Source organism: Manis pentadactyla, chromosome 15, assembly GCF_030020395.1.
Source record: "Manis pentadactyla isolate mManPen7 chromosome 15, mManPen7.hap1, whole genome shotgun sequence".
NCBI lineage: Eukaryota > Metazoa > Chordata > Mammalia > Pholidota > Manidae > Manis > Manis pentadactyla.
In genome coordinates this window covers 52980224-52994856 of record NC_080033.1, presented here as the reverse complement: position 1 = coordinate 52994856, position 14633 = coordinate 52980224, and the positions used below count along the sequence as shown (strand labels likewise).

Sequence of the window (14633 nt, the reverse complement as noted above, 5' to 3'; positions counted from 1 at the left end):
TCAAATCCACACCCTTCACCTCTACAGAATATGGCTTTAAATTGCTAGTTATCTTTCTTCCTGAGAGTGTGTCTTGTCATGTCAACTTGCTACTAAACTGCCCGGTGGCAGCAAAAAAATATTCTCTTCTTCTCCTTTTCACATCAGGCTATGTGCTGAGGGCTTGATTCTGAGTCTCTACTGACCTGCATTAGGTGTGTGATGGTTTATCTTTATTCTCCTCACTGGGGAAGGGGACTCATCATTCCATTCCCACTAGGAGCTGGGAAGTCAAATGATACCACTGATGAGCTCATGTTCTCTAGACTGTGAAGTATGCTCCACGTGTCATCCCTTTTTCTTGGAAAGAGCATGCTCTAGAATCGGGAGATCTGGTTTCTGATCCTGGCTCCCCAAGAAATTAGATAATAGATCATTTGCAAATCTCATCATGTGTAAATTGAAGAGATTAAATCCTGTGATGTCCATGGGCTTTTCTACATTTAATATTCTTTGGTTTTATGACCTTTGGTGAATGCCTTCTGACATATGTATCCTGTAAACTTTATGAAAACACATCTCAGCCCTTTAAATGCAGGAAACCCTCCAGTTATGAAGTGCAGCATGTGACCTGAGTAATGTAACCATCTTTGCTCTTCTCCATTTTGGGGTCAGTGTCGGGGAGTGAAAAGACAAAGGGCTTTGGAGTTCGGCAGCCTCCCTGAAGCAGGATTCCAGTGATCACAGCTCTGAGTATCCTGGGCAAGCTCTGTTACCTTACAGCCCTTACTCAATAAAGGCCATTCTTCTTGCTCTATCTCCGACCTCACCTTGCCATAAATATACGCCAATCAAATTCTGGGAATTATTTTATCTTGTTAGAAAAAAGTAAATTTTCTAGTGGACAGAAGTAGCTAAAACCTTCCAGTTGTGCTGTTAGGCACAGCCCGGAGTCATTAAGTGTGAGAAGAATGCTCTATAAATGAATAGCCAAGCCTGCTTTGCATATGTCACTGTGGAATTCAGGCAACCTGAAAACCCCTAAAACCAAATAAATTAACTAAATAAATTCACATGAAACAGTTAATATTTTTTTTTTAATAAGGAAAAAACTGACTTTTTAGGTCCATAAATGATCCTTGATGATAAATTTAGATAAGCTTGAAACTACTTAATATTTCATATGCAAAACTCTGGCAAAGGTTTGATACATTTGTGACTTTTTAAGTAGTTTGGGAGCAAGGCAAACCCACTTCCTAAGTATATGCAATTTCATAACTATTCAGATGGTAGGTGATGGTAGTAAATATGGAGAAATATGCAACATGTTATTACCCTTCTCAATCAAATATGCTAACCAACTCTTTCATTCATTGTACTGAATAAAGAATTCCAACATAGCAAAATGATTTCTATAAAAGATTCATGTATGAAGTTTAAAAACTAAATTTGATTAAAAAAGAAACCTAGCAAAAGCAATTCATTGAGAAAGTTACCTTAAATATGGCATAGAGAAAAAAATATTCAAATATTAAGTGGCTCAGGTGGGATGTCTCGGTTAATTGCCTCATTTGCATTCTGCTTAGGTATTCAATCGATCGTCATACTGACCTCGACAGGTTTTTCACTATTAATCCAGAGGATGGCTTTATTAAAACTACGAAACCTTTGGATAGAGAGGAAACCGCCTGGCTGAACATATCCGTTTTTGCAGCAGAAATCCGTAAGTACTCTCCTAAGGGTTTTGATTCCACTTGACCAAATATTATTCTTTCAGACTCTGTATATCCTGGAAAATGACAGACAGCTAAGACAGAATACATTTTTTCATCTTAAATATATTTTTCAATCTTTAACATTTATTTTTAGTCATCTATCTAGGAAGACATATAAGCAAATAGAGATGTTTTCACTTTCTCTGGCAGAACTGGGTACAGACTTGGCAAGTGAGCTGATGGCCCTTGACTAAGTTGAAACTTATAACCATCGCTGAAGGATTCCCCCACTTTATCCTGCCACACAGTTTTATTTAAACCCAGAGCAGCAGCATCTCGAGAGCCAAGATCTGTGGGTTCTTGTTTACCTGTAGACCGGTGGTTCTCAAACTTGATCTGCAATGGAATAACAAGGAGAGTTTGCTATAAAAGATATCTGGATCACACCCTCAGAGCTTCTTCTCGGTAGCTCTAGGGTGAGACCTGAGAATTTTCATTTCCAACAAGTGTGGACCCCCTTTGAAAACTGCTGCTATGGACTATACTCTGGGGGAAGTAGGCTCCATTATAAGCATCTGGAAGTAAGTCTCAGCATCATAGCCAGCAGAAAGGGAATACTAGCGTGGTTCTTTCTGGTCTAATATTGACAGTTCCAGGACATGCCCCTCACACCGGGCCTAGCAGACTTCAGATGGGTTTTGTACCAGCAGCGCCTCTCCCTGCAGCACTAAGATGAGTAGCTGGAGCTCACTCTTTTGCAAGAGTGACCTTAGACCAGTTGGATTCCACCCTGGCATTTACTGTCTGTATTCTCTCCTTTCAGACAACCGGCACCAGGAAGCCAAAGTCCCAGTGGCCATTAGGGTCCTTGATGTCAATGATAATGCTCCCAAGTTTGCTGCCCCTTATGAAGGTTTCATCTGTGAGAGTGACCAGGCCAAACCACTCTCTAACCAGGTAACATGCTTTCTCCTTCCCTGGTGATGAGCAAGGCGTTTGGAAAGAGAATTTGGTTTTGAGCCTCACCTGGAGATACGCCCACTGCCCCAGAAGCCTTCAGACCCCTCGTGCAGCTCTGGAGCCATGTTCTCTAATTAAAACCAGGCTTCTTAGCCAGCCAGGAATTTTTGAATAAATGATATGCCAATGTCAGCATGATTTATTTATGGGCCACCTTTCTCTTTCAGCCAATTGTTACAATTAGTGCAGATGACAAGGATGACACGGCCAATGGACCAAGATTTATCTTCAGTCTACCCCCTGAAATCATTCACAATCCCAATTTCACAGTCAGAGACAACAGAGGTTCGTACCAAGGTTCCTATGCATTCAGAGAAGTAGTGGAAAATAAATGGCTTTTATATATTGCAGAGCACAAGTATTTTCCCTAATCTTAATAATGCCTTTCTGTTTGAAGAGCCAATAAGAAATAATGCCACCTTTTTGAGAAGTGGGCTCATTTGGTGCGTATGAATAAGGGAGTCTAATTTTATTTTACATATTTTTTTGTTGCCTTTGATATTCATGAAGCGGTGGGAAAACCAAACGGGGAAGCTTTTACAGGGTCAATATGCAAACAACTTCATTTATCTTCTTTTTTAATAAGTTGATAAATCCTTGGGTGGAAGTTTGGCTTTATGAATATTGATATCAAGGAAAACATTAAAAGAGGTTAGTTCAACTTTGTAAGACAACGTAGATTTTCAGCTGGCCTTCCCTTCCAAGGCCACCCAACCCATTGTGATGCAATGCGGTTGAATACAGAGCTTGATACCTAAAGGTGGTTGCAGAATTATTGCTTGAAGGGCATGAAAAAAACATTGACCACTGTAAACACGGCAAAATTTAGTACAATTTCTCCTATTCATTGCATCAGGCACAGAGATTCTGGACTTGCAGATTATTTGAAGAAGTTGTTTCTGTAGTACAAGCCCAGACGGATGCAGTCACTGACAAAGCTGGTAGCAGGGCCAGGATCAGAAAATAAGTTTCTTGACTCCCGGCCAGGCTATTTTGGTCTGCGCCCGTTCCTATAAACTTGTGACAATGCAGGTCAGTAAAAACAGGTAACTAAATGCCATCATTTGACGTAGGACTAGAAGGTGGTCCTCCTGAGTACATATGTTTTCATTAGCCACATGCCAGAACCCCAAGATCTCTGTGACCAAGATCAGGTTTCTGGGACCCCAAGTTAATCTAGTAAGTGTCCATCCTTTAGCCCCATCACCATCATCATTATCATCAATATCATAAATAGAGTAGCTATGTTCCAAACTCCCTGCCAAATCCTTGCTATATCTATCCACTTAATTCTCTCAGCAAACTATAGGTAAAGGTTACTGTTATCATTGCCATTTGGAAGATGGGGAAATGGAGGCATAGGATCATCAAGCAACTTGTTCAAAGTCATTCAGCTACATGGAATTCAGACTTGGTTTTTAAACTCCAGAAGACAGGGGCTGGAGGTTTCAGCCTTAACCACTGCACCCTTCTGGACTGATTGTTAAAATAGACAGGTGTTCCCCGTGGTGCTTGGAATTGGGAGAATACGATCTGACATGCTTTGTTATTATTCCTTGAACTCATTTGAGCATTTAATTATTGCCTTTATTAATCAAGCATGTATCAAATGAGATCGTGGGCTGAAATGTCCAGATGCTATGACAGAGCTTTTCTCTCTTAATGCCTCGCTTTTGGCATTGGACCTGATCTTGAGAGGCTGCATGTGAAGGAAGTTACACCGAGGGACATGTGTTTTTCAAAAGAACCCTACAGAGCACCCTGTGAGTCACTGTGCAAATGATCCCCATCAGTTCAAAATAGAAACACTACTTGGTGCTCTTTAATTTTATATTTATCCTAGGATTTTTCTCTTACTTGTTAGCTGTGATTGATGTTCACGTGTGAGCACTGTAAGCCCCTTGGAGGGAAGTCCACAGAGCATGGACATAGATGAATAGTTCTTAACTAAGAGCAGGTGTACCTCTGCTGGTACCTGAAGATAATATAGGAATTTCCTTCCTTAAAAGCAGATTTCTCCAAAGTGGGGCAACCCTGGCATATAGTGGGCATTTAATAAATGCTTATCCAGCTGAATTGAACAAGGTGGCATAAAGAGTGTCCTCATGATACTTTCTAACATCTTTATCTGAGTTCATGAGAATCCTTGCTCCTGCCCTTAGAATTTTCTTAATTCCCAAATTATTTTCTGACCCCACCCTGGGATGATGGATTGCTACAGTTTTACAGCTTAGACTAATGTCAGTTTTATAATGATGAAGATATTTATAACAAAAGATTTCAGCATCTTTTAATTTTATCCATAGTGAAGTGATCGACTCGGTTGTCCAGAAAATTGTTCTAAGATGCTTCTTGTGCTGCCACCTCTGTTACTATCTGTTTACTCAAATATTTGCGGTTGGACTTTTATCTGCGTGTTCCTATAATCATCAACTTACATTTGTGGTCTCGTGCCTGGATGTATTCCCAGCAGCATCGCTATTTATTGCTGGACACCTCCTGGCACTTTCTTACTGTGCTAATGTCGCCTCCATCACCTGCCTTGTCTTCTTTCTTTTCACGTGTGCAATACTATTTAGTTGCTGTTAACCCTCTGAAAACATTATACTAAGCTGTATTGTTCTCCAGGGAGTTATAAGTATTTCACTTTGTCACAGTACTTCAAGGATGCCATTTATATTTTCAAGGAGATTTTATTACTATGGACAAGTCAACCTACTGCACAATCTGTCTCCCCTGCTCTTTCCTCTAGGAGATTATTCCTACGTGCAGCTACCACTTTCCCAGGAAATTGCTACTTTTTAAGAAAAATGACTTTATTAACTATTGCAAACAGTTAATGAAAACTCCCGTGTTTAGAGCTATTACAAAATCTTAAAGCAAATACACTCCTACAATTATCATTTAATAGAGTTTCTTTCTACTAGCTCCTAAAAGTAATTACATGTTGAAGTAATCCAAAAGTAGTAATCACATTCCACATCCTATTAATAGCCTACTGAGTTACCAAATTTCTTGGCTGAGACTGTTTTCCATAGAAAACATGAGATAATAGTTCATATCATGCTGAGTAAAATCATCAAGTCTCTTTCTCCTTGAGTGTTTTCTTCCATTATGCCAACTAAATGATCAGGGCTGTGTTTGCCTAAACTCGGCATACACATGCGGCATCTTTCGAAATATGAGAAGAGACACTATCTTAATACACACACGCCTTTTATTTCTGTTTGCCTTACTTCATTCTATAGCCAAGCTTCAAAGATCATTCAGCAGGCAGCAGAAATGCAGAATACAGGGTGACTCTTGAACAGTTAAGTCCATCTTGAGCTATTGATACCAAGAATGGTACTGTTGCGGCAGATGAAAAGCTGATCTGCCAGGGTTAGAGATGCATTTCCTTTGAATATATCCACTTAACATCATCTCTGAAAACACAAGACACATGTAGTGGGTGAGAAAAGGGCAAAGGAAAAAAACAGTACTGGGAATACTGCCCATCTATCTAGCTTTTCATTAATTTAGTAAACCCTCTCATAACCATTTTTTTTTCACTTAATTTCTCAAACAGTGCTATGAGGTAGGCGTGTTGAACATTTCCTTTTACCCCCTTCTTTTAGAAAGGGAAATCATATGAGATATCAGATGCTTGAGAGACTCGCCTAAGGTCACACTGCCAGTAAGTGAAAGAACAAAAATATTTGAGTGTTTGGAAGATTCTGGTGTATGCAACACACCATATTATAAATATAAGCTCATGTCTTTTTTAGTTAATTCTTTTTAAAAATCTTTACCCCATTTGCCCCACAGTCAAACAATAATAATAACAATCTTTAGAAGAGGAAATATCTGAAACTCAATTCATCAGTCTAAGGTTCCAGGGAAAATATGAACAGTGAACAAACGTTATTTCCATTTTAATCACAGCCATAATTACTGAAGTAAAACATATTTGCAAAGAATTTTATATTTTCCTTCTACTGCATTAACACATATTCTTCTACTGTATAACACATACATATATAATTCTATAAAATTAGGAAACATAAGCAAAAATATCACTGAAAATAATAAAATAACTTGATAATGTGCTCTCCAGAAATAATCACTGCTATATTTTACTCTTCCAGACTTTTTCTTTGTATATATTTTTATCTTTAAAAAGGGAAAATTAAAATACATGTCCACTTTCTTTCCACTTAATAATATGTGATGTACACTTTCAGCATCAAAATGTGTATGACAACATTTTCTTCTAAATATCTCCCTAACCTTCATTTTAAGGGTGTCTGATATCAGTTGACTATTGTAGAGGTACAATTAGGCCTTGAACAATGTGGGGGTTAGAGGCACCAGCTCCCAAGCACAATTGAAAATCTGCATATAACTTTTGACTCCCCTAAAACTTAACCACTAATAGCTTACTGTTGATCAGAAGCCTTTCTGAAAACAAATAACCAATTAACACATATTCTGTATGGTATTTATATTGTATACTGTATTATTTCAATTAAGTAAGCTAGAGAAAAGAAATTTTTTTTCAAAAATGTGTGAATAAGTGGACTGTTACAGATCAAACTTATGTTGCTCAAGGGTCAACTGTGCTTTGTATTTACACATTTTTACCAAATACCTACTCTTTTAGGATAAATTCGTAGAGTAGAATTACTGGATCAAAAACTATTGATACTTACTGACAAACTGTCCATCAGAAATATTTTTACTACCAGAAATACTTACAATATCGTCTATAAAATAGGTGAGGTTCATTTGCTCACATTCAAGTCAAATTTAGATTTTGTTCTTTTTAAATCATTGACAAACAGTTGTGAAATATAATTGCATTTTAAAATGTCAATCCCTCATACTAGTAAAGTTAGAATTTTTAAACAAATATTGATCATTCCTATTTTTTTTGCCTTTGTAAATTGGCTGTGCATGTTCTTTGCCCATTTTTGAATTGCATATTCATTGACTTGCAATTGATTTGTAAAGTTTCTTCATCTTTTAATGCTATTAACCTTCACCCTATCATACCCATTGCATAGATTTCTTCAATGCTTCAATGTCCTCTCAAATCAGATTATGCTGTGTTCTTAAGTGTAAATGTTGCATTTTTTGTTAATAGTTTTTCTGTTTAATATTATCCTCAGCAAGGCTTTCCTTATCTAACATTGATATCAATATTCACATATTTTTTCTTTTTTCTTATATATTGTTTCCCATTTTTTGGCCATTTCCTTAGTTTCATTTGAAAAATAATCAGTCATTTCCAACTGCTTTGTAACACCATCTTAATTATCGTCTACATTACATACTATCAGAAAATGTTTGGACTTTCAAATCTTTTCAGTCTATTTACTCTAATGCTAATATCATATTTTTCTTTAATGGTTACATACATATACAAGTAACAATCTGACAGATGCTTTCTCCACATTTGTTTCATTGTATTCCTCTTTCTTGTATTTTGGTTTCTTTGTTCCTATAGATATAATTTATTTTTTCAAGTGCCTGATAAGTACCTTTGTGAATTTTTTTTAGTTTACTTAAATTTATGGATTAATTTAAGAGCTAAAAATTTAAAAATACTCTTCCCATTCAGAAGCATGATCTGACTTTCTATTGAATCAATTTTATTTTTATTACCATCAAGGATGCTTTGTAATTTTCTTTATTTTTTTCTGGGCATTTCTTATTAAGTTTACAGTTAGCTACTTTATAATTTGGATGCTATTGTGAAGTGGATTTTTAAATTATATTTTTTAAGTGACTATCTTTAGTATAAACTGCAGCTATTTTTAATTAGTTTATTTATTCCTGGACATTGTTCTAAAGTGATATGACTTCTCAGCTGATTTTCCAGGATGTTCTAGGAAACAACTAAAAGTTATGTAAACTTTTAATCTAAAGCATTTTAAAGGAAAACATTAGTTTACATAAACACTAAACAATGACAATTAGCCTCATCTTTTTTTAACGTTTAAGGGATTTTTGGTCTAATTGCATAGATTTGTACTTTTAGAATATGTGTTAAATAATAGCAATAATAGTGACCATTCTTGCTTTACTTGCTACTTTAATAGGGATATTAGTTCTAGTTTCACCATTAAGCACAATGTTGGTTGTTAGATTAAAATTAAGATTTGTGTTGTGGGGTATGTATGTGTTTTAGGAAATTCCTTCCATTATTTTTTTTATGAAAAACTGGATGTTCAATTTTATTGCAATTTTTGGATTCTAACAAGAAGATAGTATGATTTTGTCTTTTGACCTAATGATTTGCTAAAGTAATTAAATTGAAGTATCCTAATATAAAACCTCATATTTTTAATTTCCAAAACGTTTGTTCCAAACAATGATCATTTTATGAAGTATGGAAGAAAGAGCAAGGGCTAGAGATTAAGTGCTTGGCTTCACTGGTTATCTCTAGAAGGGGGACAGTCTTGGTATTAATACCTGAATACTTGACACATAATTAATCCTATTACTGTTTCATTTTAAAAATTGTCAATTATTACATCACTCCTTATTCATGGATTGAGCTGCTATTTTGAAAGATAATGGCCCTCAAGTACCAAAAGCTGGGCACAACTGGAGCACATCCCAGGTTCCCAGAATCCCAAGACTATGCTTTCCAATGGGCCATCTCAGCTAAAGTTGGAGACCTATCAGATCACGGGGTTATTTCGCTATTAAAACATCATTTAGTTATTTGAACAACAGAAGACAATTTTAAGAGTTTGCAATAAGTTCTTATTGTAATAACAACAAACATACTCTTAGGATTCTTACTCAACAAATTGAAAAGAGTTGCCCTTTAGACATTATGGAGCATCTTCCCTCCTTCTTGTGACTTTCTCTGTCTGTGATGTTTCATGCATATTTAGTGTCAGTGTGAGTTCCACCAAAACCCAGGTATTTCCTAGTTCCCCTACCACGATCTCTTCTTTCCATCTTACACAATGGTAGAAAAAAGTCTGTTCTCAGGTACTGTGTGCCAGGATGTGTCCTGGGAATGGGGTTTTAGCAGTGAACAAGGCATAGTCCCTGATATCAGCGAGTTCCCAAAAGCACACCCAGGAAAGTTAGTTACATTGTGAAAGCACAGCTCATTTTGATAGCGACCACTATCGAATGGCCTACATACAGAGGAGCTGTGACTATCACGGTGGCCTCCCAACAGGCCACTGTGACTCCCGTCTTGCACCCCACTTAACTCAGCCTTTACTAATAAACATACCTGATGGTGTCTTTCTTCCTGAGGTCCTCCTCTGGATTTAAAATTCTTCTATGGGTCTAAATGAAACTTCCTAGTTTAGGGAGCAGACATTATCTTAGCTGTCCACACCGGAAACTTTGCCTCTATCATCTCCTTTCTCTTGCTACCTTAAACCTTAAGCTCCAGAAATTTCAAACCACCTCTAGCTCCCCAGATATGCCACGCGCTCCTATGTCCATGCTTTTGCTCTGTCAGGAACGTGCTCCTTCTGCCCATTCCTCCTCTTTCAAGTCTCACTATAAATGGAATCTCTTAGGTGAAGCTTTGCCAGACATCCCCAGTCCAGGGATGCTTCCTCCTCTGTCCTAACTAACATCAAATACTAGCCTTAGTATTTTTCGTATCACTCTGGATTCTGAATGCTCATTTACGTGTCTCCCATCAGAACATGAGCTGAGTGAGATCAATATCCCAATGCTTAAGAAAAGTGGGTTGACCAAGTGCATGAATGAAAATGAAACAGCGCACACGTAGTGTGCTTCAGAAGTTTCAGGGAATTAGACATTACCATGGGGAAAAAATGGTCATGTTATGACATAAGCTTCAGGCTAAAAAAGACAACCCATCTTCTGACGTTGGAATGTTCTGAAGGAGTCAAGACCCTATCACTCACCCTTCCATCCGTACATTATTTATTCCACAAAGTTATATTGGACATTTAGGGTTTAGATCCAGGGAGAGATGACCTGTAAGTGTGTTTATTTTGCAAGTGTAGTATCGTCTAAGATGGGCCAAGTGACAGATAAAAAAAGCTCAGCTAGGTGACACATTCGGAGTCAAGTTAAAGCAAAACACAAACAAATAGAGCAAATAAAGAAAGTCTGTGTGAGAAGCACGTTTGGCTGAGAGGAAAGAAGGATGGCCAAGGCAGATTCACCTTATTAAATGAATCAGCTAACATCTTTCTTTTTTCTTTTTTCCTCTAAACTAAGGGCATTTTTTTTAATGAGCAGCAACAAATAGCACCCATATATACTTTGGGTTTTTCTTTTTCTTTTTTAACTTGTATCACTTAAAGATAGCCAGACAGATTTCTGTGGAACTCTTTTCCCCCCCAGTTGCTTCAATATGGGAGATGCCTCTGATGGCGGATCCAAATGGCAAATGCCTTTTAGTGCCCTGTTATTTTTGCTGTATAAATATGTTCCTTTTCTGCCCAAAATTAATTGTTGCAGTTTATCCAACACAGCACAGTTTATATGGGAACCCACCCCCATTCCAACCCAATAAAAAAAGAAATAGGTCATCTTGGTGGGTCAGGCACATTATTCTTTCAGGGTTCCCTCTGGTCACTGATTTAAGTAACTCCTAGGACTTCTCAACCCACTAAATGATGCTCAATGTTTATATCCCACTGAATTCCTTGGTAGTTTTTCTTGTCTTAACCCAAGAAATATTTAGGCAATATATTCCCTTCTCCCTCCATGTCACCAAGAAAATATCCTCAAACTAAAGCAGAGAGAGAATTGATTCTAAGAGGTGTGATAAATTATAACAATGAAAAATCTATTAGTACCAGCAAACGGCGCACACTTAGAGGTCTCATACACAATTGCACATAGGCAATGCTTCCTACAATGTTATATATTGTATTTCCTATATTGCCAATCCCTCAGTATTGAAGGTGTTAATTAAAAGATCATGACCATCCTCTCCCGAGCACATGCAGCAACTTGTTTCAGTTGGATGATATTATAACCATCAGAGTCTTAGTTCAATTTTCTTCATTAGTGTTTTAAGGCTAGACTCTTACAGAATTTACCTCATTGTAGCATTTCCTTCATTCTAAAATACTGGGGAAAGAGGCTTATTTTTTCCTCTTGTGTGCTGGTTTGTTTTGGAAGGTGTATGTGTGTTTTCAGGAAATGCTGTGGGAAAGGAGGTGGTAAAAAAGTACCCTTCATTCTTTGTAGGTCTCTTTACCATAAAGCTTAGGTTTTTAAGAAGAGCTCTTTTATCTGGGACCTGAATCTGTCTGGATCTATTTAATTAACTAACCATGTTGGGGAGATTTGGTTAAAGAAAAATAAAAAAGAACCAATGCAATTGGCATGCAATGCTATCAGGATTTTAGGGTCAGCAGTGTACTAAAAAAAAATTGAGTGAAAGGTAAAGGAGTTTGAATCTTAGCTTTGTTTGTATTTCCCATGTTATTGAACAGTTGCTTCACTCTAGCTTCTCCATTTCTTTTCCTATAAATTAAGGGTAATTATACTTTCTGCACATAGTTTCAAAAATTCTTTGGGATAGGTATGTGGAAGCAACCAGGAATAAGGTTTGCACAGAGTCATAGCTCAATAGATATTGCTTAGTTGAATCTAACTCAACCTAAACAATAAGAAAAGAATAATAAGATAAACAAATGAAGATATTTAGCAGGAAAATATCCACAATGTAGATATAGGCAGTATTGAACACGTTGGGTTCAAAATTGAGGAGTGGGCGATGGTAGAGACTGGAAATTGGTTACAAACTAACAAATCAATGAAGTCTGACTATGTGCAAAAGCCAGATTGGTCCTGTGATGTAGTGAAAGGTGTAGCCTTTCAGCTATTCATTCCATTAACATGCAAAACACTGCCAACTGAGCAAAAATGAATGGGACATGGTCCCTGCTTTCGAAGAGGTTACTGTCTGATACAGAGCACAGACATTCAAACAATCACATAAACTGTGAAATATGCATAGGTTTGGTGGTGCAGGTGGGTAGATGGTTCGTATGGTGTTCAGAAAGACAAGAAAATATATATACACAAGCTATTAAGTTCATCTTTAAGCTAGCAATATCAGAAATGTAAATGCTACAAACTTAAAATATTATTTTTAATTTCTACTCTTTCAGTCCCTCAGGCCAAAGATGGCAAATACTGGCATCAAAAGTTAAAATTAAGTTTTCAAATGTCACAGATCTAAATGAGCATAAAAAATATCTAAGTAGTTAAGCTTTCCAGTGACCTCTTTTATAATGCAGAGCATGTGTAACTTCAGAAAGTATTAAAGTTTAAAATTCCAATAAGACTTCTGGGACACACACACTGTATTTTTCACATACATATTGTATATTGAAATGTATATTTCACATACATGCTTTTATTCTTTTTCTCATTATTCTGATAGAGCTATTGCCACCTTTCTAGCTGGAGTGGAGAGGGCTCAGGGGGAAGTAAGCAAATAATGATTAATCTGCTGGTGATGGCATCACTAAGTGTCTTCAAGTGTAGAGGAGCTTTTTACGTGGTACACAGATCTACTTTGTCTCTGAGGTTTGAGCAGAAAGAGTAGATTAGATAGATTTGGATCAGAAGTGAAGAAAATAAGAGCAAGGTTTGGCCTAGATTCTCTAGATCTTCAACAGTCTCAAGAGGGGGCCCCAATCTGATGCATCTGGGACCTACTCTCACAGACCAAAGTGTCTCTGATCTGGATGAGCAACAGGAGGACTCAGGGAAAAGACTGGCTAGGAAGAACATCTTAAGAACTTCAAGGAGCTGCTCAGGTGACTGAGTCCCGCACATTGGGTCAAGCCTCTCTCCTGATACCATGGTGAGAGCAGAATGTACTAATCCTTTGCTGCACTACCTCCTAATTTTTAAGTTCTTAACATGCAGGGGCTATGCCCATAGACTCCATTTTTGCTCTGTTACCAGTGTTTTTTTTGGCTAATACAAGGTTGGCACCCAGTGCAGTCTTTCTGTTGGGGGCCATTTCCTCATCATAATTTTTCTTTTTAACGTCAGTTGTATGCATCTCTCCCCTTGGGCTACATCATCATAACCCTTACATTATTTGCATTCACAAACTGGTACCCAAGAGAGCATCTTTATCAGGAACCTTTACATTCTGTTAGTGTAATGACAATGTGCAGGTAAGAGCAACATGTGATTAGGAGTCCAGGTTGTAAACATAAAAATTTGAAATTTGAATTTATTTTCCATTAATAGAAACACTACCATTTGTGCCTGACATATGCTGGTAATTAATGACCCCATTTACAAGTGGAGACAGAAAAATGGAACTGGTTATATGTCTGAGGCCGGGGATGAGAACATTGGGTGTCAAGATGAAACACCGAAGTGCTTGAACACATTTTTTACCATGAGAAATACTTTGCAGGACTGAAGAGCATGAACTGTTTTCTTACCTCTGGATGATGAGCCCTTCTGGATAGGCAGTTACATTCCAAGTTGCAGTGACATTTCCAAGAATTCACTTTTCTCTCTTTGCCAATAAGTTTCTCTCCCTCATTAGTCTACTGTTCAAAGATGACGGCTTCCAGAAAAGAATTAATATTTACTGAGCATCTCCAACAGTCTGGCACTGTGCTAAGCACCTTTATGAATGGAATCAAATTTAACCTTAAATATTATTCATTTCCTAGTTGAAAATATAGAAATTCAGGACATCTACTTAAAGTCAGGCAATTAATATGTGACAATTCAAAATTCAAATCAAGGTCTATTTTATCCCAAAGACAGGTTTGCTCTTTGGAAGCTTTATAAAGAAGGATCTGGAACTGTCTTGATGAGAAATTTAAAAATTGATACATTTGTCTTTTCTGCCTCATCTTATAAATCATGGGGCCTGTTTGACACTTTCCTGAAAATGTGTCCATTTTTCTTGAGTCACCCATAAACCTCAGT

General features: G+C 37.2%; 1 protein-coding gene across 3 annotated transcripts in view; it reads left to right on the top strand.

Moving 5' to 3' along the window:
• CDH11 (cadherin 11) overlaps positions 1–14633 on the top strand; it is a 140609-nt gene that overhangs the window by 117169 nt on the left and 8807 nt on the right. For all 3 annotated transcript variants that reach the window (XM_036897754.2, XM_036897755.2, XM_036897756.2), the window contains 3 exons: positions 1566–1702; positions 2518–2651; positions 2882–2999. In XM_036897754.2, coding sequence (XP_036753649.1) covers positions 1566–1702; positions 2518–2651; positions 2882–2999 — 389 coding nt within the window. The remainder of the gene's footprint in view (positions 1–1565; positions 1703–2517; positions 2652–2881; positions 3000–14633) is intronic.